The sequence below is a fragment of the Enoplosus armatus genome, chromosome 4 (genome assembly GCF_043641665.1).
Source record: "Enoplosus armatus isolate fEnoArm2 chromosome 4, fEnoArm2.hap1, whole genome shotgun sequence".
Classification (NCBI taxonomy): Eukaryota; Metazoa; Chordata; class Actinopteri; order Centrarchiformes; family Enoplosidae; genus Enoplosus; species Enoplosus armatus.
The window spans coordinates 26,109,779-26,133,678 of NC_092183.1; the positions used below are offsets into that span (position 1 = coordinate 26,109,779).

Sequence of the window (23,900 nt, forward strand, 5' to 3'; positions counted from 1 at the left end):
CTCCCTTTGTGTGTGTGTGTGTGTGTGTGTGTGTGTGTGTGTCATCACCACAACATTGTACAAAAAGGCTTAACTCTCCCCAGCTGGTGCCCGCCGCTGTACCAGTCATACATGCTGAACCATGACGCTGGAATAGGGGGGGAAAATAACCCTCACTTGTGGCATCAACCAGCTCTTGATTTGTTCTGCTTGTTGTGGATTGCAATGGTGACCCCCCACCATGCCAGGCTGTTTCATCAACCCCCCCCCCCATCCACCCGCTTTAATCTTCTCCCTTCAACCCCACCCCCCACACACACACACACAACCACACACACTTTTTCCGTTGTTGTGTTAATCCACTTTTACCACTTCCTCTCCTCCCACTCACCCGTCCCTTCATCTCGCTCCTCCAGTTTTCTGTCCAATTCAGCCGCTCTATTGCCATGACTGTTTATCAACAACAATGATGGCGGAGCTGTATGGGAAATATAAATTCTCCATAACCAGCAAACAAGGGCTTACACATTTAAGCCGTGCAGAGACGAGTAATTATTCATCTTGAAAACGTGTTCTTGTATTGTGTGTTCATCAATGTATTCTTTATGGCATATTGATTCAGTCGCAAGCTAGTTACGTACATGAAGTCCCTGTGTTGCAGTCTGAATAATCCCATAAAGCTCCATTCTTAATTCACAGTAGCATATGATCTATGAGTAACAAGGCCGCCATTGATAAAAGGTATTTTTGCAGAAGTGGCTGGTAAAGGCCTGCACATCCTTCCCTGTCTTATCTCCCTCCCTCACTATCTCCATGCTCTCATTCTGTCGTACACCTGACTCTCTCCTGTGAACTTGTCGTCTGCAGCCGGCAGACAAAGCTTGAGCATCCACGTGGGAGTGCGCGCGTGCGTTGTTGTGTGGGTTGTTGTTTTTTTTATATCCACCCCCCCAAACACACACACTTCAAAGAGGGTACCTGCTCGGATGAAGGCCTGACGACGCTCTGTGTGTGCACACGCTCGGGCACATCTGCATGTTTTGTGTGGGTTGCTGCACAGCGTCTCTCCCTCCTCCGTCTGTCTGTCTGTCTGTCTGTCTGTTTGCCTGCCTGTCTGCCTGTCTGCCTCTGCCTCTCATTCGGTGTTTTGTCGCCGCTTCAAAGCTCTCCCTAAAATAGGCCTTTAATCATAGTTTGGTGTGTGAGTGGCTTGGCGGTTAGAAGCTATATGCAGAGGCTGGGTGTATTTATAGCAGACAGGGAGAGAGGGAGGCTGGAGCTCCGCTGGAAGGCTGACGGAGGCAGATTACAGAGGGCCAGGCCCGGACGGAGACCTTTTCAGCCGTCCGTGAAGCAACAGGCGCTCCCCCCCTCCTCCTCCTCCTCCTCCTCCTCTCCTCCTCTCCTCCTCCACCCGGCATGGGAGTAGCGCTGTTTGGTCTGGCTCGGTTTGACAAGGGCTGGGCTGGGTGGCAAAGCCGCGACATGACCCTGAGATACCCTACACCGTTTCCATGCAGTCCCACTAGTCACCCTGAAGCCAACAGCTACCAGTATTACCCCATTAACCACATGTGTGTGTAGCTTACCGACTGTTGACCACTTCTCGAAGAATCACACTTGATTTCACAGCTTCCGGCAGCCTTTGGTCTCAGTTCGTTCATGTGCTCCCTGAAACCGTCTCTCGCCTGGCCTTGGAAGTGAACTGTTGTTGTCCTTGTTGCTGCCACCCACGAGAAGCGAAGCGCGCTCGATGCACGGGAGCTGAATGCTGAAGCGCTTTCTTTTACTGCAAGAAGTGAACAAATCCCCGCGATGCTTTTCACAAAGACTGCCGTTGTCTCATCGTTTCCCGCTTTGTGTCATCTCGATGATGCTTTGTCTGAAGTTGGATTATCGCCGTGTGATATGTGGCGCGCTCAAGGACACTCAAGGACACTCTGAGTGCTCGAACTTTAGTCTGCCAACTGTAGGCTACACGTATCTGACAGTGAAGATGAATATTGTACCCACACACACACACATAGTGAGTTTAAAGGCATTATATGCGGCATTGTTAGATTTAGCTCCGCTGTAATGTTTTACCTGCAACAAGCGTGTTTCATGTCTCTGCGAGTTGAAGTGAAGTGAATGGAATATAATGGCTGCCTGAAAGGAAGGAAGTCAATCTAAAAAAAAACGTAAGGCATGCTTTGTGAAATGATCAGAAGAAATGTCAAGTGTAGCCCACGTAGGTTTTAGGCAATGAGCTATAATGTGCAGCGCTTAAAAAAGCACAGCCATATATTCACATTATGTTATTCAGTCTGGTGTCTGTTACTATAGACTTTTTTTTTTCTTGCAGTTCTCTTCCAGTAAGTCATCATCTCTTTATTTAAATGTACTTATTCTTATCAACCACACACACATACAGATCCGAATGCCTGTCACACTCTCTTTGTCTCTTTTTTTTCATTACCCTCTTTTATCTGTAGTCTCACACCCGTCCAAAGACAAACACACACGCTCGCACACAGCCAGTGAAGGGCTCTTGTAGTGTGCAGTGATCTCTCATCACCTCTGTTTCCAATGGTACTGACCTGGGGTCAGGCCCTCCGAGCTGTCTATCTTTTGTATTCTGCCCTTTTCCTATGGCTTTCTATTTTTGTTTGTATTTCTCCCATCTGTCATCTGTTGGACTCATTAAGCCCCCCCATCTCTGCCCTCCATTTTTTATTCACACTCTTTTATTTATATCCTCCCTTTTCTTTCTGCTCCCTGCAAACTGTTGTCTCCAAGCATCAAAGGCCTTGTAATTTAACCCAACCCGCCCTTAAACACACACACACACACACACTCGCCAGATCCTTAAAATGGTGGAAAAGTCTCAAAACAATCCTGAAGCTGCAAACACTTTGCAAAATGCCTCACATACAGTGAATATAGGGCAGATTCTTTTCAGTGTGTTTCGCACTTTCTGGATCTTGATATGCTCTTGCTGGGTTTTTTGTTGTTGTTGTTGTTTTTTTTCCCATTTCTACTCCATCATTATTAGAACGGAGGATTGCTACGTCATACTCAACTGTAGACGCATCAAAAAAGTCTGCTGCTTGCATAAATTTGACTGCCTTTCAAAGAAACACACACTCGCGCTCACTCGCACTTAAACAGTGAAGAGGCACAGGTATGGAGAGTGTTGTGTCAGTAATAGACACACACACACACACACACACACACACACACACACACACACACACTGCCGGTGGCCTCAGGGCTGCCACAGTGTGGTGGCAGATGGTAAGTGCGTCTGCCCGTATCGCCTCTTAATGACAGAGCGGCTGATCACTTCAAACAAGCCACTCGGAGCAAAACTTTCCCTCTGTTGGTGGAGAGACGTTCAAGTCACTGAGCAGGTACCCTGGAGACCTGCGCAGGACTCGGCGTGCAAATGTGTGTGTGTGTGTGTGTGTGTGTGTGTGCGCGAATGCAATGTGTCTTTTAGCTTACACATAAACGTATGTATATTCTGTGTGTGTTCAGACACTGGTTTGTGTCTGTGTGTGTGTGTGTGTGTGTGTGTGTGCAGCCACCACGTACCTCGACACAAGTGTGGGGGATGTGTGTGTGTCTGTGTGTGTATAACTCAGTAAAAGTGTGTCAACTCTGGAGATTTTTTTTTTTTTTGCCCGGCTGTGTGGAACACAGCAGATGTGCTCAGTTCTCCCCTGAGGATGCTGCCTCTCTCTGCCTCACTCTCTCTCTCTCTCTCTCTCTCTCTCTCTCCACTCACTCTCTCTCTCTCTCCACTCACTCTCTCTCTCTCTCTCTCTCTCTCCACTCACTCTCTCTCTCTCTCTCCACTCTCTCTCTCTCTCTCTCTCCACTCTCTCTCTCTCTCTCTCCACTCACTCTCTCTCTCTCTCTCTCTCTCTCCACTCACTCTCTCTCTCTCTCTCTGCCTCACTCTCTCTCTCTCTCCACTCACTCTCTCTCTCTCTCTCTCTCTCCACTCACTCTCTCTCTCTCTCTCTCTCTCTCTCCACTCTCTCTCTCTCTCTCTCTCTCGCTCTCTCTCTCTCTCCACTCACTCTCTCTCTCTCTCTCTCTCTCCACTCTCTCTCTCTCTCTCTCTCTCCACTCACTCACTCTCATCAGGCTCCCTCATCCGTACATACCCTCCAATGTTTATACACTGCTGCTCTTCAGATAATAAGCTGACTTCAGTACTTATCCCGCCTCCTCCCTTTGGTTCCTTACCCCCACCCCCCACCCCTCTCCTTCCATTCTCCTGTACCTCTCACACACACGTCACCTCTCAGCGTTTGCTTGTTTTTTTTTGAACCGTAAACATCGCCAGATTTGACTGACCGACTTTTTAGAACTAATCTGGAAACTCGGAGCATTGGATGTCTTTTTATGAGAATGGTCAAATTTCAAGTGAGCTTTTGCCCTGAGCCAGGGGGTCTCAAACTCAAATTACGTGGGGGGGGGGCACCGGCCAGGCTGTTCTCTCCAAGGTGGGGTGGGCACTTGAACACTCTGTGGATGTAAAAAAAAAAAAAAAAATATATATATATATATATATATATATATATATATATATATTTAATATTTAGCTTAAACTTGCTAACTTGCTAAATATTAAATATGAAATAAAGGCCAATGTTCATATTTTACAGCCTCGCTAGAACATTCCACGATTACTGGGATACAATCTAAATGGGGGAAAATTTTTGAAATAAAATATAGTATTAACATACTTCTAAAATGTCCAACCTTGGGAAAATAGCGGCTGACGAAAGCGGCCTCTAGCTTCTTCTGGAGCTTTTGACCACGTCGCACAGTTTTCATCAGCAGGCGAAGTTGCCACGCCACTGAAGATGTTCTTACTTTCAATTACGCTGTGAGCACGTTCAGGACTATTGTTTGGCATCAGCTGCTTTGTGAAAGAGACTCGTAGACTCGAGACTGACCTTGATTTCTGTGGAGAAACTTTGCAGCTCAGTGGCATTGAGGGCGCCTTAATAGTGAGATAGTTACATCATCAAGCTTTCAGTAACAAGCCTCACTTTTCTAACCTTCCTTTCTTTTGTCTCACACACACACACACACTCTCTCTCTCCTTCATCCAGTGCAGCCTCCATGTATATAAGTCTATTTAGTCCCAACTAGGCCACAGTATCACATGAGCAGTTAGTCACGCCATAAATCAAACCAGTTCCTGCTGTTCCCTCCCCAGATTTCAGCTGCTATTTTCAGTTGGGGAGAAAAAAAAAACGTCAGAAGAAGAGGAAATATTCATGCCGTAGAAAACAAGAAGAAGTATTCTTATTCAATTTATGAGATCGCATTACGCGGCAGCGCGGGCTGTCATTGCCTCGCGTTCTGCACGCATTCTATCAGCCCAGATAAAGTAGAGCGAGCGGAGAAGAGGGAGAACAAGGTGACACTACAAGCAACAAGAGTGTGGATAATGAAAACTAAACACCATGCTTTCTCTCTCTCTCTCTCTCTCTCTCTCTCTCTCTCCTCCGCTCTCTGTCTTGCTTTCTCCTCTGCTCTGCACCACTAGTTTGTCTGTATGCTAGTCAGGGGATTTGAACGGGGGGTGTGTGTGTGTGTGTGTGTGTGTGTGTGTGTGTGTGTGTGTGTGTGTGTGTGAGAGAGAGTGAACAGCGAAGCAGTGGCTGCATCTTTTTTAAATTTGGATGAAGAAAAAAAAAAAAAGTCTGCTCCGGCTTCTCAACAAACCCTGCAGATGCGACCGTGGAGAGAACATTTTGTGATTTCCTCGTAATCTTTTTTGAGATTGTTTGTGTTTGCCTGCGAGCAGCGAGAATGAGAAACAACCCCCGAAAAAAAGATGGGCATTCCTTCAACAAATTAGACAGCCCCGAGATAAACCACACCGACTCGGCCGTTTGATCAATAACTGGGTTTAGAAGGAGGCTAATATTCCGTCAATACGATAGCCTAATCAGAGTGAAAGGCCCTCATTTAGGCCTTGTATTAAAATGCGATCTGCCCAGTTAATGAACAATCTAATCACACCTGCAGATTTACACCTATTATTAGTTTGCATTTATAAGCAATCTTAGGCTCTGCATTCTGTCCACGTTGTCACTCGGATCTCATTTCCCATTTGCGATAATGCGTCTTAAATCCCTGTATTGTTGTGTGTAGGGGCAGTGTGTAGCCCACATTAAGCTCTTTTCCATTGAAGGAGTCTCCGTAATGCTGCAGTGTTGAGTATGTGAGTCTCTTAACAATCTTTAGTCTAAAAGCTCTTGTTAAATTGAGGCAAAACACAATTTGGGTTGTTTTCCAAAACAAGATTAGCCGATTTTTTTCTCAATGTGAAAATTACCAGTCTTAATGGAGTTTTTATTGAACAAAGTGTATGAATACAAACATCTTGGCATCTGGCTCAATAACAGGCTCACTTTTAAAACTCGCATTAAAGCACAGACTGATTGAAGCTGTTGAAGGTTTCTTTTATAGATTAAAAAGAAAAAAAGGGAAAAAAAAGATGGTGATTCTGCAGATTGTGCGGACCGTTTCCATCGGTGATAGGTAGACAGCTGGTGGCTGCAATGGTGCACGCCACGGCACTCGTCATCGAAACTAGGGCCGGTAGGGCAAGAGCATCGTTGCGTCTTGTTTATTTGCACAGCTTTTCTAAATAGACGACCGCCTTATCTCACTTCTGACGTGCAGATCTGGAACTTATCAGACTTGCCCTGAAGACTGGCTTCTGCTCCAGGTTCTCAAAGTAAATACAGAGCTCGGGAGGCTCTCAGTGCGGCGTTCCATCCTGCAGGAATAATTTACAACAGATCTTGAGGCAAGATACTGTGGGTAGTTTCTGCAAACTCATTAGGACCTGATGAGTTATAACCGTGAGAGCTGTTGATAAAAATGCTTCTCTTCATAATTTTGGAGTCTTTTAGCCACTTAAATGTAATCAGAGGGCAGCTGGTCCACTATCTGCTGAACTGGAGGACACTACAAGCTAATAGCCACACTCTCACAATACACATTTCCTTTTTTTTAGTTTTTTTGTTGTTGTTTTTTTTAAATATAAAATGTTAATTAGCTTTAAGGGTTAAATGGAGGTATAAATAGGTCATGGATTGCAGAAATGTGGACAGGCAGATGCAGGAGCTCTCAGTAGGGTGGCATCTGAAAGCTGTGTACGACAACACACAGCTCCCAATGAAAAGCAAAGATGTGGGTGAGATGCAGCATGCACAGTACAAGCAGACCGGATGACATTAAGCTATAGGTGGTGGCGTGGGCGAGGTTCGGTGGTGTGAATAAGCTGAGACATCAACAAATTTCAACAAGGGAGGTGTGAAATGTTCTTCTCAGGTTCTATCCCGTCATCTGTCAGCGGATCAGCTGAAAGGAAAGATGGGGGCTATTTTGCTGTCGATGTATCATCAGTAATGTAACGACGCACCCGTGTGTCTTTCATCCAGATGTGCTGGACAGCATGGCGAGGTTCAGCATCCAGGGCGTGTTCAACTACAGCATGCTGACCCTGTCCGACCACGAGAGGGTTTTGTACGTCGGAGCGCGGGAGGTGTTGTTCGCCCTGGACCCCAACGACATTAGCAGACAGCTACGGCCACAGGTAACACACACACACACACACACACACACACACACACACACACACACACGGAAACACGCGCCCACTTTCAAAAGCGTCATGTTCGGGCCACTTAAGGGGATTCAAATTCACAAGAGTTCAACGTGGAAAAGGGAAGGGTTAGGGTTAGTTAACAGTTATATTCACAACACTGCCTGACTAACTGTCCCTGAAAGACACCCACACATCCTGAAAGGCTTTTGTAGAAAATGCACCGAATTAAATGATAACACGTAAGATTTAATATCGCAGAGCTCCGTGATGGACAGTTCAGGAATAAACTGGTTTCTGAGCGCTGCGGCGATAAACACACATTTCAAATACTTAATTTAAATACACCAAATTCAATTATGATATTAACTGTGATATAATTATTATAGAAACGCTTTAAATATTACCGAGGTTCAGCTTGAATAAGCAGGGAAGGAAAGAAAACGTGAAGCATAACCTCTGCTTCTGCCACGCTTATTTGCTGCCTATTAACTTACAGACTGACCTTATTTTATTCTTTTTTTTGGGGGGCTCATTTCTTGACTCAAGGACATCTGAGAACACGCTCTCACAAAAAAAAAGAATTCTGGCAGGTAATCAAAGAACCTAACAGTGCCATAATAAAGTCGACTGAGTCATACTAGTTGTTGGGTATTTTATTGGTCTGGCCTGTACTTCTACTTTATTAAATCTTCAGGCCTTGTAGAAGCTAATAATGTACAAACTGTCAAGCAATTTAATGTCTTCTCAAAATGATATTAAAGCGTCCTCCTTGAAGGGTCAACAAAAATGTATTAATATGCAGCTGTTAATTAAGAGCCCTCCAGTGTGTCAACTTTTCTTGCTTTACGTTTGACCCCCACATGCAACATAGTTTTGGGGTGAATTTATCCAAATCATGGATAAATAATGTATACGGAGCCCAGAAGTTGACAAAATGTAGTAAAACGTCGTCATACAAGACGAAAAACGAAAGAATAAATAAATAGAATGGAACGTAAAAAAAAAGAAATGTACTTATTGTCACTGTGGCATCTTGATAACAAGACAAGACGTGCACACTTGACGATGAAGATGATGTTGTAAAGATAGACGCTCGGATTCAGTGAGCTTCCAAGCAGCTAGCTAACTTTTTGCTAACGTTAGCTTGCCATCTAAAATGCTCTAGCTGGTGTTACACGAGTTTATACGGACATATATATATATATATATACATTGTCCATATTCTGTACTGCATATTGTAAAGTACATATTGTAAAGTACATATTGTAAAGTACATGTGCTGGCTGGTGTAGTTTTATGATAAAAGTTAGCTTCAGTGAGGTAGCTAGCTGAAAAGGCTAGTGCTTAGTGTGTTTTGCAATCAGCAACCAGCTCTCCATACAAAAATAAATACGTCTTTTTTGCTTCTTTTTTTTAACCAGCTGATTGGAGGTTAAAGGGAAAAGCATAAAGCTTTATTTATTTTACACCCCATTTTAATTATTTAACCAACAACATTGATTATTGATGTATTATTGATGTATTGTGTTTCAGACTTATCTGAAAATCACCAAACCTTGTTACAAAAACAAGGTATTAAGACATTCGGAATGATTCACTCACACATCTTGTAGTATAATGATTCATCGTTAATCGGGAAAGACATTTCTTAACGTTTTCAGGGTTTTTTATACGTTTTGGACTGAGTTCAGATGTTTTCGGCTATTTAGCAAAGTTATTACTTTATTGGGAAGTTGTTTATCTAGTCCGCTGCTAAAAGCCTCCAACAGTGATAGTGTGAGTAAGCTGCCAAATATATTAGATCGTAATGTGCGTGGCTATTGGCTCCAGCATTTCACTTCTATCAGCACGAACATGTCCACTGTGAATGTGTGGGAGGACACGGGCGCTTTCACTCGCTCGTACACTTGCACAGGCTTTGGCCCAGCGTTTCTCAGAGTTTATGATGCACTTATTCAATCATGTTTTTGTTTTTTTGTTTGTTTTTTATTGTCCTTGTTTTAATTTGTGCGTCTCGTGTTTCTGCGAAGCGCTCCGGGGCCAACCTGTTTGTTAAAAGAGCTCCATGAATACCCCTGACTTGACCTGATGCACGCACATGCCTGAGACGCCAAAGCCTCAGAGACTCAATCTGGGTTTTTTTTTGCTTCGCTCCCTCAGTAATTGGTCCATATTGCGATCAATGCAATTACAGCAGTCCGATGAAGGTGTAGTGAGCAGCCTGCAGCGGTTTGGGGATTGTTATCTGATTTACCGCCGTAATGAGCAGTTATTAGATGCACACGCAACACAGGCACAGGCTGTTTGAGTGAGGGTTATGAGTCTTACAGTAATGATAAGGCCACCTGTTGTCAGCCCCCAGTGTCCAATGTGGAGGGAAGGAGCCAGCACAGAAAAATGACTGTGCAAGGATGAGGGAATAGTCCGTCCCCTCTGTCACCATCTGCCCATCACTCTCTCACCCCTCCTCCCCCTTCCTTCCTTTAACTGCCACTCTTTTATTTCTTGGCTGCTGTCTTACTCGCTTGTCTTTCTTCATTATCTCCATGTCTGTCTTTCTTCCCTGGATATTTTCTGGGGATGTTTTTCTCAGGATTTTGACCTTCTTTTTTTTTTTAAGAAGCGCTTTCCAACTACATTATTTAGTTATGTTCTTCCCCATGATGATTGTGTGTTGTTTTTCATGATTTGATTTATTCATTTTGTTCAGTCATCCCGTGTGGTAACTCACACCCCACTGGTACAATTTTGACTAAATTTGCAACAGTAATGCGCCGTTTCCCCCCCCTCGCGCCTGCATTTTAAAAAGCACAAAATGTTGCAAATGTTGCTCAAATGGCATAAAATTTGGTTCACGTATCCCCCTAACTTTGTTTTTAGGATCATCAGAGTACACTACATTACATTTTCAGCCAGCACTTTAATTACTTGAGAACCGATGTTCAATTTAAGGTCTTTCTTTGTTCATTTGCCAGTGACTAAAAGCGTAGGCTTACTTGCAGGTACGAGATAAAACTTCAGGCGAAGGAGGGCGTTCTTTCCAAAATGAAAACCAGAATAAACGTTTCCCCTCTCTTTTCCAAGGCTTGACTCATTAAAGAAACTCACTTTCTACAATCTATTTGGCACACAACGATTCTAAGATGTATAGAAAGACACTAATGTGTTAATGTGAGGTAGAGGACATTTATTTTGGCAGGTCTTTCTTTCATCATTAACACTTAGAGCTGCTGCTTCTTGTCACCTTACTGCTGCCTTATATCATTTGTTAAATACCTGTTCTGTGTGGAGCAAGTGCGAAGTGAATTTCTTGGATTAGATAATAAAATAGACAGTGACTGGCGACTAATGAGAATCCCTCGGGAACAAATTAGAGGTAACAATAAACTGCTGGTGCCGCGGCGCTTCATTTGATCTCGTCTTCCTTTAGAAACTATCATGCATTAGTTAAAGCCACAGATCCTGCAGGTAATATTTCACAGCCGCTGATCCTGATGATTCATTCTGTTTTTAAATCTTAACCGCTATAAGTCCATCATGTCTACAGTGACCATGGGACTACCAGGAGAGTAGAATGTGGGTAGTCAGTGGACAGCGGTAGCGAGGGGTAAGGTGAATCATTTTCTTGTGACTCGCCGGTGAAATATTAATACATTAAATATGAATTGTACTGTTCAGAGTATTTTAACATAGTTAAACAGAAGTATTGTATCTGGATTTTTTTTTCCCCTTTCAAGGCCATTAAAAGCCACTATTATCATAGTATATAAAAGTCAGTATTACAAGTCTAGTTTTTAAATCTACCAGTACACTAGATGGCAATAACTCATCCTTTGATTGCTGTTGGTTTAACTCTGAATGTGCAGCAGCTCACTGCCTGTAATCACCAGTGTAATTATTTCTAATGGTGTGGAAACCGCTTAGTGAACATAGTTCATAGTTTGTCCACAGAGCAAAGTTCAGCCATGTGTTGCACGGCCATTACAAAAAAGCAGCTACTGTAAATAATACTAAATAGCGGAGGTCATTGGTTAAAGCAAGTGTGGACGTATAAAGTGTGGAGGAATGTGCACTTTTCTTTTTTATTGGCTTCCTCCCTCCGTGTTTCAGCAGAATTGTACCTTTTGTACAGGTGCATTACGGTGCACTGTCTCGCCATCCCGATCCTTTAAACAATACTATGATTATTAGGGAATTTGAATGCAGTGAGGACCTCACAGTTTCCTACCTACCACTAACAGTGTGTTGGATGGGGCCAGCTCAGCAGCTGCCAGGGACTGAACCTGGGTCTCTGCAGTGGTGCACCACCCAGGCGGCTCAGCCACTGGACTATTTTACCACACTTCACTCTGTAGTTAGTTTAATAGTCAGTTAGTAACTCTTTGGTTCAGGGTGAACGAGTGTAACTTTCAGAAAGCACTTACCAACCACTCAGTACCAATTTGGTGGATCAGAAAGTATGCACCTGCTCTCATTTGTGAGTCTGCGGTTGTTGCTATAGTGACAGCAGCTAGTGGCCAAGAGTGCAGAGTCTACACGGCGACTCTTAAGCAAGATGGCAACAAGAAAAAGTGTGACATCTTTTGCCATCTAAGTGCAGCCTGTTATAAAGAAATGAGGTGATGTCATTTACGCATGTATTTGCGGTGTTTTTTTTATGGTCTATGCGTGAAAATGATTCATTGATACATAACATATCTGTGGGATGTAATACTTCTGGGCCAAAGGCAGACGGCATCATTCCTGGAGACGGCGCGTTGTCATCATCTCATCCGTCTCTTTCTTTTCTCCAGATCGACTGGCCGGCTCCGCAGGACAAGAAGAGAGAGTGCGTCGCCAAGGGGAAGAACAACCAGGTAACATGGATCTTAGCTGGCAGGGTTGCTCAGGGGCACCACGGCAGCCGTTTTTAAGACAGTAGTTTATGAGAGCGACATTTCTCATTTCACTTTGTCGCGCTTTGCCAAGTCGGTCTGGGGTTTCAAACTGGAAACCTTCCAGTCATTACATTAGCGCACAGTGAAGTGCATCTCCCAGACAGGGCTGGGATCAGCAACTTTTTAAGGTGGTTCGACACAGGCAGTGTTCTGTCTTGAGCTTGAGTTAAGTATGAAGCTACCGTCGGCGGCCGGTTAGCTTAGCTTAGCATAAAGACTGGAAACGGGGGATTACAGCTAGCTAGCTACAGCTCTGTTCACCAAAGTGTGAAAACGACACGTTGTGGTTTCGCGGGTGGTATTTCTTGGTGACTGACATCCTGGAGTGTCACGGTGACGACAGGACTCCATGTAGTCACTACACCCGGCCAGAAAATAGTCCAAAGACATGACCCTTGTAAAACTTTTTACACTTTTACACTGGTTTTTGTATAGATTATAAACAAACAACAGGCCAGCTGTTTCCCCCTGTTTCCATTCTTTATGCTAAGCTACTGGCGGCAGCTTCATATTTAACACACACACAAAGAGTGGTATCAATCTTCCCATCTAAATCTCAGCTAGAAACCTTTCCTTGAATAAATGCATTTGCTTCTTATAATGAACGACAGATGATGTTACCACAGTCGGAGAAGCACTCTTCAATCAGAATTTTTTTTTTTTTTTAACAAATCTCATAGTGATGTTTCAGTTTTTGTGGCTCTTTGTAATTCAGTATCAGCTCCAATATTGTCCAGGCTCGTCGTCCTCCCGTTCTTACCATCAGTTGTGGTGCGTTAGTAAACACACACAGTGAATTGGCCCCAGCTCCGCACTTTAGTCCCAGCAAGAGCCTCTCGCTGCTGAGGCTGCATAAAGCACATTTGCGAGAGATCTCGTTCAATATTTTATAGAAACACACACATCCTTTGGAAATGGAGCCAAAACTTCTCTCATTGCACAGCATTAACTTTTGATGTGGCTCTAAACCAAGTGGGGAAGTACTTCACTGGAGTGTAGTAGTAACCCTACTTTAACTCAAATCGACTCCAAAAAATTTAGCCGGATGTAGCTTTAAAAAAAAAAAAAAAAATGCTCCAGTGTTTTCAAATAGTTATTAAAACTTAATGTGTATTCAAAATTCACCTTCTGGAAACTGATTGGTTCCTCTGTTTTTGGTATGCAGCAAAAGTACATTCATCCGCACAACTGCAGCAACTGAGCTACAATGCAAGACTAACCGTATGATGTTTACAGTGCCCGTTGTTACATTTAATGATTAGCCTTTTCATGTAATGTTGTAGCGGCGGGGCCTGCCAGACGCACTTCATCCCGATTATCCTCACTCATTACAGGAGCTGGGAAAAAATAAAAAATAAAAAAATCATATTGCTCCTATTACAGCAGATAGTGAGATACAGATATTGTTTTGCTGCTGCAATGGCAACATCAACTGGACGCACTGCATTATTCATTCCTCCAGCATCATGTGTGAGCATCTGTTTCCAATTCCTTTTCAAAGAGCTTTATTGTTCATCACAGTGCAGACATTAAAGGCCACTTCCCATAAAACACTGAATATATTTTACTGTTAATTACAAACATATCCTTTGACTGGAAACAATCTGTCGCTGTTTTGTTCACTTTAAAGGTTACGGAGATAATGTGGTTGCATCGCTGCATCGTCTATTAAGTGATGTCCTCAATAGGACGCTGAGAACTTGTATAACAGTATTTAAATTGACAGACATCATACAGAAAACAGACAGGGGTAAAACTGTAGTCGTGGGAGGCTGCTAATGTTCAGCGTCGTCAAGTTTATGCAAAATGATAACCAGAAGATCTTAAGTGATTGAGGTATTTGAGGTGAATGAGGGTTTAAAAGAAGTCACATTGAAGCATCGGAGTAAAACTACACCTCAGAGGATGTGTGAGCACACTGAAGGCCTTCAAGGTGGAGAGTACAAAAACTGCACTTACAAGAACCACAATGGCATTCTAACAATCCCTCCCCTCTCCTCCACAGACCGAGTGCTTCAACTACATCCGTTTCCTGCAGAGCTACAACCACACGCACCTCTACACCTGCGGCACCTACGCCTTCCAGCCCAAATGCACCTACGTGGTAAGCATGCGTGTGTGTTTCCCTCGATAGTGAGTCAATGCGAGCCAGTGCTGACAGGCGTCAACTTGAGATGACTGTGTGACAAAATAAAAATAAATGCGATGGAAAGAAGTACCTCGCGCTGGGCTAGCTGACCGTGTGAATGCTGGTGCGTGTGTGCCTGTATGTGACACTGATGCGATAGGACAACGTGGCGAGGGGCGAAGCTCTGCTGCTCTGGACGGACAGAGCTTGCAGCTGTGTCGTGTGGGTCGTAATACATACTGACCATGAACCACCTGTGTTCCTCATTTTGTGTGTGTGTGTGTGTGTGTGCTTGCAGAACGCAGATTATTTTACCCTCAACACTGCACCTCTGGAAGATGGGAAGGGCAAATGCCCATATGACCCTGCCAAGGGCCACACCGGCCTGATAGTGGGTGAGTAGAAGTGCGCATGTGTTAGTGTGAGCGCATACTGTACTTAGCTTTATGTAAATGCATGCATGTTTTCATGTACTAGTATACAGACAATGCTAACAGGTTTCTGAACGGGCGTAATGGTCATTTAAGGATCATTTAAAACCAAAAGTGCACGTCTAGTCCACAGTTGAAAATCTCCCGTTGTTCCGTCTCTGCAGTCTGTACAGTGCAGTGAACAGCACCATGTTTCCACAGCTCGAACAGAAGCATAAAATGTCCATCAAATCTCCACAAGTCGCCCCTGCAGCTTTTCCCATCTGTTTTGTGACCACACGATTCCACCGCGAGTCCAGAAGTCCAATTTAACTTTGCGTGCTGCATTCGCTCCGGCGCGAACAGCTTCACTGAACCTATTGACGCCCATTCTCCGTTCCTTTTTGTGTCTCCCCGCTGAACCGCCGACCTTCTCTCATTGTTAGCCTGTGCAATTGTGGCTGAAAAGCAAAATTAAACTAAAGCTCGCATTTTGTTGGTACAGATAAGGAGCTGTACTCAGCGACGCTCAACAACTTCCTGGGTACAGAGCCGGTCATTCTGAGGAACCTGGGCCAGCAGCACTACAGCATGAAGAGCGAATACTTGCCTGCCTGGCTCAATGGTAAGTGGAATGAAGGACATGAGGAAGACAAAGAGAAAGAAGTGGTAATCCTGCCAACTGAAAGAGAGAGGCGAGGGGAGAAAAGGGGAAGGACTGGATTATTTTTATTTATTTTTTACAATTTTGGTCAGAACTGTGTTTGTATTTGACCGGTTCTTCTCGTAGAATTTGTTGTCGCTGTTGGTAGTTCTAAGCGAGTTTTCCAGGTTAACGTTTGTAGCTCAGTTAAAGCAGACAAACACACTTTACGCTTTTACTCGTGTGTGTTTACAGACTACTGTACAGTATCACCATGACTACAGTTCCATGCACATCATGCGCAGTTATAGCGTGCTGGGGATCTGGCAATTGTAAACTTGTGTCTTAAAATGATATATTCCGAACAAAATGACATTTTGTTTCAGCCACTGAATTAAACTAAAATATTCTGCATCAGTTTCCGAGACACTGTGACACTGACACATTAAATATGGATTCAAATGAGATGAACCACATAAGAGGTTGATAACGCCGGCTTCTTTTTAACTGAGTTTCATTAAAAAAACAAGAGCCAGAAACATGCAAGTACAAGAGAAAGAGAAATGAGTTACAGGAAATGAAGCGCAGGACTCGGCTGCAGCAGAGGATCGTTATCTTTATGGGGGTGGGGGGGGCAGGAGCGAGCAACTTGGAGAGAAATGAAGGGGAGAGATGAGGATGAAGTTAGCAGGAAAAAAAAAAAATGGGTGATGAAAGAACAGACATTAGGGTTTGGCGATGAAAGATAGAGGGAGAGGTGAGAGGAGTGGACGGGGAGGAAGGAGGAGCATACAGATGAGGCTGAGGTTTGGTCCGCCGTGTCCATTTATTATTCATGCTGATACTAAGCTTTCATTAAAAACTAGACCTGGACCCAAGAAGCCAGACTCACCTTAATTCAAGCAGCTTCTGACCAGCTTAAAAGCTTTTAATTGGCCTGGGTTTCAGTGGAGAGTTGTTGAGTCCCATGATGGCTCCAAATGCAGCTTCAGAGGGTTTTATACTGAACAGAACAGTCCGTCTGGGGAAACCTCGTATCCTTGTGATTTAAAACCAAAAAGAGAAATGTTGAAGAAAGATGTATCTGCCTTTTCCTAAAAAAAGATAGCATTCGCAGCCCTAATGAGGACTGGGTAGAGAGGGAATCTGAGGAAGACGGGTTGGGGGGGGGGGGCGTTAATAGGGAGCACTGGAGAGACAGAGAGAGCGAGAAGTGACTGGAGGAGAGATGAGGCAGAGGAGGGAGTGATGATAGAAAATAGACAGAGGTGAGAAGGGGCTGCAGGGTACGAGATGGAGGTGTCGAGCTTGTGTGTCTATATGTGTGTGTGTGTGTGTGTGTGTGTGTGTGTGTGTGTGTGAGATCCAGTCCAAAGGCACCTACACACCGAGGCCGTGTATTTGTTCAGCTGTGATGTATGTCTTTATTATCGTGCGTAAATACACTTTCTGATATGCTCCTCTGTGTGTGTGTGTGTGTGTGTGTGTGTGTGTGTGTGCAGAGCCGGACTTCGTGGGCTCAGCCCTGGTGAGGGAGAGCGGCGGCAGCAAAGAGGGGGACGACGACAAGATCTACTTCTTCTTCAGTGAGCGAGCGTTGGAGCTGGACTGTGACACGGAGCTCACTGTGGCCAGAGTGGCCCGCGTCTGCAAGGTAATGCTCCGGTCGATCATCGAAGCGGATCTGAACACGCGCTCGATTAGAGAGCTCCTAAAACTTGCCTCATCCGGACTCTCTGCGTGGCGTCTCTGCGTGGCGCGTATTAATGGCGAAACCTAGGGAAAAGCACAACCTAGTTCAAACAGTTATCAACCTGTTTAGTGACTGTTTAGGACAGATTTGCTCGCCCCAAAACAAGTTTCGACAGCAAAATCATAGTTCCGTGCGTGCTTGGCTTGGAATCAGCTGTCTTGTGTTTTCTCCAGCTGTTTTGGCAGCTGCTTCTGAGCATTTAATAATGTGAGACAGCACTTGCTAACAGTTTGGGGCTTACAGAACCATAAAAGGAGGCAACCAGTACAGCTACAGTACATATACATATATATATATATATATATATATATATATATATGTATATAAAGTAAGTATATAAACCTGCAAAGCTTATAAATCACACTTGGAATAGCCGTTACTCACACTACAAAGTTGACATAATGACGCTTTATTTTCGGGTCAGGTCCAATCCTCATTTGCTTTCAGCTGATTTTTTCATATAAGGGATACAAGCTGCCAAAACTGAGAGCACACAACTTTGTAGGTAGCTAACACAGGAAACACTGTGAAATTATATATATATGTATATATAATGCTACCAGAATAAAGCACAAATAAAATGAAATAGCCGCCCTGTGCTTTCATTTGATCCACAACAAGAGCAACTGAATCTCAGCTTAACCCCAGTTTTCTAGCAATGTGTAACAATTACATTGACGTAGAGCTATTTGGTAATTCATGTGTTCATTTGCTGAATTAATGGCCTCGTTAGGACAACTGATTCGGTTTGCTATACCACAGTGACACAATGGCCAGACATCCGAGGTGCTCCTCGTTGCGAGGAGAGTCACTCGGGGGGACTTTCGGCTGTACTTCTTTTCATTCCGTAGGACTTCAGTGACCTTTCAGTCAACGCGGCCAGGGTTTGAGTGTCATGTTACAGTTATGCATGTAACCATACCATCTCAGTAGCCTTTAGACTGAGCAAAATGCGGACAGATTGTTAACGGTCTTGGGGGATGTGTGTAATTAAGTGTACAATACATGCACGTTTTATGGGAAGTGGCCTTTAATGTCTGCGCTGTGATGAACAATAAAGCTCTTTGAGTGAAATTAGAAACAGATGCTCGCGCATGATGTGTACTAGAGGAATCATTCTGCGCGTCCTACTGATTGCGGCAGAAGCACAATGTCTACATCTTTTTTATTCCTTTTTTACAGCTTCTGCAATCACTGAGGATAATAGGAATGAGACGTATCTGGCAGACAGGCCTCTTTAGAGCCCACTGAATAGTATATAAAGGAACTACCCATCAATATATACGATGCAATGTTTATTGTATAACTGAATATTACCATTGTCCTGCTTTTCAGTGGTACCCTTGAGCATCTCAGGGTCTACATGCATCCTTTAAAGTCTTTTCCAACATGAAAACAGCCAATTCACGTGGAACAGGTTTACTATTATGTACATACGGAGTGTGTACAGAAATTATGGTAGCCATCCATTATATATTATATTATGCTCATGAAATGCAACAAGTATTAGCAAGAAAGTGAGCAGAGCAACTGAACACCGGGTTGAAAAGTAGAGCCCTCCTCTTGTCCGTTGCATCTGTAGCCACGCCCAACAGTGTTGTCACGGTGTACTGACCACACTATAAAGTACACATCACTACAGAAGGTTTAGAAGGAAACTTAAAGATCCCCTCCAGACATGTTTTAAAACATAGAATAAAAAAAAAATTCTGCTTTGATTAAGAATTTGTGTCTGATATGGTAAAAAAAAAAAAAAAAACGCATTGGAAAGTCTTGAAATTAAAGTCTACTCCTTCTTCCAGAATCTATGAATATGCAAATAGACTTCAAAAAGTTTAACTGCTGAACACAAGGTTTCTCTTACTTCACTGAAGAGTCCATTCTCAGTGTGTGTGCACTGGAGATGTCAAGTTTCCACATCACATCCAAACTATAGTAGCTGTGATGCCACAAAATCACACTTGTGCATACGCGTCTTAAGATTTAAGGTGAGCACAGAGAAACTTTCCCCCATCAGCAGATGAATGTGAAAACAGCCTTCAAGTGTCAAACTCTAAGCTAAACATATTATCGAATGGAGGGGCACTTTAATAAATCCAAAAGAATCCATATATAATCGACCTATATCAGCCACTGATGAGACCTGATTTGTCCTCTCTCAGGGGGATCTGGGTGGCACCAGGACCCTGCAGAAGAAGTGGACCACCTTCCAGAAGGCCCGGCTGGAGTGCTCCCTCCCCGAGCGCCACGTCTCCTTCAACAACCTGAGGGCCGTCTTCACGCTGCCAGGCCAGGACTGGAGGGGGACCACCTTCTACGGCATCTTCCACGCCCAGTGGTGAGTCGGGGTGGGGGGGGGGGGGGGGGAGCGCCGTCAGAGACGTGTGATGGAAACCGTATGTGTGGCTCAATTTCAGGATCGTTGTCAAATAATAATGGGAGCTAATTATGACACACCCGCGCTCAGGACGAGACACGGCGTCACTTTGCCAACATGTCAGACACTCTGCTTTTTATTAAAATCATGGGTCACTCTGATATGATGGCTCTAATGAGGTACTTCATGTGATTAGATATTTGCTTTAATAGAATAGGCCTTGAACTGACAGCAACGGGAGCTGTTTTGAGTGGATACAACTCAAGTGTGCTCGAATATGTTTTATGGTTTCACGGGGGATTTAACGTCACGTGGACTTAATGGTGTTTCGGATGATAGTGAACCCATTAAACAGAGCCAGGCTGATTAAATCAGGTCCACTGCCACTGCAACATAAACAAGAGGACATGACTGGTGAGTCATTAGTTGAATCCGATTATTTATTCTACTCATTTCTTGTTATGCAGGAAGAAAGGTGCAGAAAGGTGTCATGCCATTGGTTACTCGGGTGCTCTTGAACGTTTGTGAGACTGATCAGGGGGAAACAAGCGCTGTTGATGTCCACCACTCTTGGCTCTTAGCTTTCAGCTTGACGAAATGAGTATTTTCTTCTGAAGTAGCTACAGAGGAAACTTACTTGAAGTGTGATAATGAATCTACAATCGGGTGATTAGAAGGGTGTTGACAATGTCAACTTAGTTTTGATAAGTGACTGCGGCATTATTAGCGGATAAAGACTGGCATTTGTTGGATCGCCACATAATTGTAATGTGTTAATGAGTTACTTATCGACAAAGAAATAGGAGCGAGGGCAGGAGGTGTTCTTTGGGAGGAAGGTTGGAGACGTTCTCCGTCCCTGGGTAATGCCCTTTGATGTGAGCCTTTTGTGTTCTTCAATAAGATATGATATCACAAAGCGAAGCAGCTTTGAACTTCAAGCTTTGTTTCTTCATTCAGAGTTCCTCCTGCTGCTGTTGGGACTGTGCGACTCGCTGGGGATTCCTTAAAGCCCCCCCTGGCTTTGAGAGAGATAACATTAAGATAATTGGACATTATGTAAATGATGACTCGGAGTTCAAGTCATAATCTCACTGAGTGGGCCTAGCTCTTTAACTTACTGACATCAGGGCTGTCCTTTGGCTTTGAGGCCCACCTTATGAAACCTGTGGCACTGCTGCACATGAACAGCGCCGATCCGGCCTGGAAAAGCACTGAATTTCTGCTTTTCTGTTTACAGCTTACAATAACGGGCATTTCACGGCGGCAGCACGCACTTCATTTAAAGCTTTTAAGTAACGCGCCGGCAAATAACTACAGCGAGGACTGAAGAACCGGTCTGGAATTTATTTGTCATGTTTTGGGTTACAAAGCTCGGCTTGTTCATAACTATATGCCTTTGTATCAATATGCCAGTGACTCAGCTTGAGAGATTTAAAAAAAAAAGACAGAGAATGTTTTCATTCCAGCATGGAAATCAAATATATTTGTGAGATGAGGAGTACAAGTATGATTTAATGTGTGTGGGTCATGCGTCAATACCCAATTTCAGTACCACTTGGGGTCTAAAATTGGGTTGGAGAGTAAAATTAAGATCTCACACCCCCGACCATACCATTAAATGGAATGCATCACAGCACCAACCGATTAATTTCAGTTGCCCATCAAGGAAGTGTATTACGTTATCAGTTTGTACATCAGTTTGCTTCGCCACAGAAAGAGTGGAGATGTGTCAGCACTCAGCCAATCACTTCAGCTCACTCGGTTTCGGCTGCAAGGTTAATATTTACTGTGCTGTGATTACTGCCCACCTTGGCAGTGTCTGCCTATTGTAAACATGCTTTTAACATGCGACAGACTCACATTCTTGCATGTTAGTCTGGCTTTACCTGCGCTACTTCCAGAAGCTACTTGCTGCTGAAAAGTCATATTTTCCACGAGCGGGATGACAGGACGTCCAGTAATCCATCTCTCAGTTTTTACCGCCTCACGACACTAATTCCCCGCCTTGCCGGCATGTTTCAGGGGTGACGTGGACGTGTCGGCAGTGTGCCAGTACCAGATCGGCGATGTGAAGAAAGTGTTTGAGGGATCCTACAAAGAGTACAGGGAGGCATCCCAAAGGTGGGGACGCTACACCGGCGCTGTCCCTGTCCCACGGCCTGGATCGGTAAGAAAGAAGCCCTGCACTGGCACATGTGATGTGATGTTTGGTAAACTGCTTAAAGTACTTCAGGAAGCAGGAAAAAATATTATTATTCTAATATGTAGGGGGGGGGTGGGGGGGGGGGTTGTCAGCTATTGCATCTCAAAAGGAGAGATGAGTTGGCAGAGGAAGGATAATGAAAGAGGGAGGGAGGGAAGTACTGTAGCAGTGGAAGTGGGGAAAATGCAAAAGCTGGCACGACACGAAAAGCTAAGAACGTAATGATCCAGGACGAAAGGAAAGGAAGCAGAGGAAGGGGTGTGATGGCAGGCGGAGGTGAGAGCGAGAGTGAAAGAAAAATGGAGGGGGAGGGAGAGAAGGGGAGGGAGGGAAGTCATCTCAAAGCCAACTAGCCATGCCAACCTGTGCCAGCTGCAGCTAAGAAGTTTCCTCCTCTTCCTCTCTCTCCTTCTTGGCCCTCTCGCTCTTCCCTACATCCTTTCCTCCATTCCTTTCCCTCCTCCGTGTCTGCTCCCCCCTCCCCTGTCTCTCCGTCCTCTGCCTGTGCTGCAGTGTATAACTAACTCGGACAGGGAGAACGGCTACAACAGCTCCCTGCAGCTGCCTGACGCCACGCTCAACTTTGCCAAGAAGCACCCGCTGATGGAGGACAAAGCTCTGGCTCGCCCCCTGCTGCTCACCAAGGGCATCAACTTCACGAGGCTGGCGGTCGATCGGGTTAGCGCCCTCGACCAGCGGGCGTACAACATGCTCTTCATCGGCACAGGTACAAATTCTATGGGGGTTCCTATTATTGCCACAAAAATGGCACCTCTGGTAGTTTGAGCTGAAAGATAGGTAGTAGGATTCAAGCAATTCATTCCCGCCCATCTTCAGCTTCTTCATGCTCATTCATTCATCATGGTTTTGAGTGATGTGATGTCACGCACCACTATTGACCTATTGACTGTTCACAGTGCGCACACTTCAACTATCCCCCTAGCTTCAGCTTCAAGGGGAATTTCAACTCAGCTCCCATTGATACACTTAAACTGATCATTGAAATCCTTTCATCTCTTACCCTTCAACTGCTTTCAGCCTCTACACCACAGCTGACGCTCACACACTCCAAGTGACATTTAAACTTCTGTCACTGCGTACACACCAACATACCAACGCTTTATGCCACTATTTACAGTGTTGACGCTTCAACTCGCTTCGGAGTTTCAACTTCAAATGAAATTTCAATTGCTGACAATTCAACTGCTTTCAGTGCTTACTCTTCAAATAGTTCAACTACATTTAGTGCTTACATATAAACAATTCAACTGCCTACAGGGCTTGAACGTGAAATTAAAATGGAAAATGCTTTCGGCAGCAACTGAATTAAACTGCTTCCAGCTCTTTACTTCAACCGACACTTCCAAGTTTTTAAGTGCTTTCAGCCGAAGCGGCAACTTCCATTCAGCCTCTCAGGTGAAAACAGTTATCACTTTAGCCTGTTTACAAGCTAAGGGTAAAGCTAGTATTTTTTTTAGCAGGTTTGTTGCATTGGATTGCATTATGCAGTATATGGTGTTGCTGTTATTTTGCCCACCTCCTGCAGTCATGTGTTCTTTCTGTGTGGCGGTGAAAATACATCCTAGGTACACGGTCTTCTTTCATATTCCCCTCTTCCCCCACTGTGGGTGAGTGTATGCTTGTGTCTGTGTGTCGATAGGAGTTGCAGACAGTATTTGTAGGAGAGATGAGAGCTTACAGGCCATGGCAGCAAACAGGGACAGGTACTGGCATTAGGTATGGTGGCACAAAACAACACGCCATCTGGCCAGACTTCAGCTGGGTTTCAATTAAGGACTTGATTTGCATGCTGAGATCCATCTTCATGCATCAAAGGAAACGT

At 44.3% G+C, this 23,900-nt stretch overlaps 1 protein-coding gene across 1 annotated transcript in view; it reads left to right on the top strand.

Annotated features, from left to right (window-relative positions):
- Nucleotides 1–23,900, top strand: part of sema4c (sema domain, immunoglobulin domain (Ig), transmembrane domain (TM) and short cytoplasmic domain, (semaphorin) 4C) — a 75,375-nt gene that overhangs the window by 45,535 nt on the left and 5,940 nt on the right. Inside the window, exons 4-12 of the mRNA XM_070904293.1 lie at nt 7,440–7,594; nt 12,400–12,462; nt 14,549–14,647; nt 14,970–15,066; nt 15,587–15,706; nt 17,227–17,378; nt 19,640–19,815; nt 21,877–22,021; nt 22,571–22,784. Coding sequence (XP_070760394.1) covers nt 7,440–7,594; nt 12,400–12,462; nt 14,549–14,647; nt 14,970–15,066; nt 15,587–15,706; nt 17,227–17,378; nt 19,640–19,815; nt 21,877–22,021; nt 22,571–22,784 — 1,221 coding nt within the window. The remainder of the gene's footprint in view (nt 1–7,439; nt 7,595–12,399; nt 12,463–14,548; nt 14,648–14,969; nt 15,067–15,586; nt 15,707–17,226; nt 17,379–19,639; nt 19,816–21,876; nt 22,022–22,570; nt 22,785–23,900) is intronic.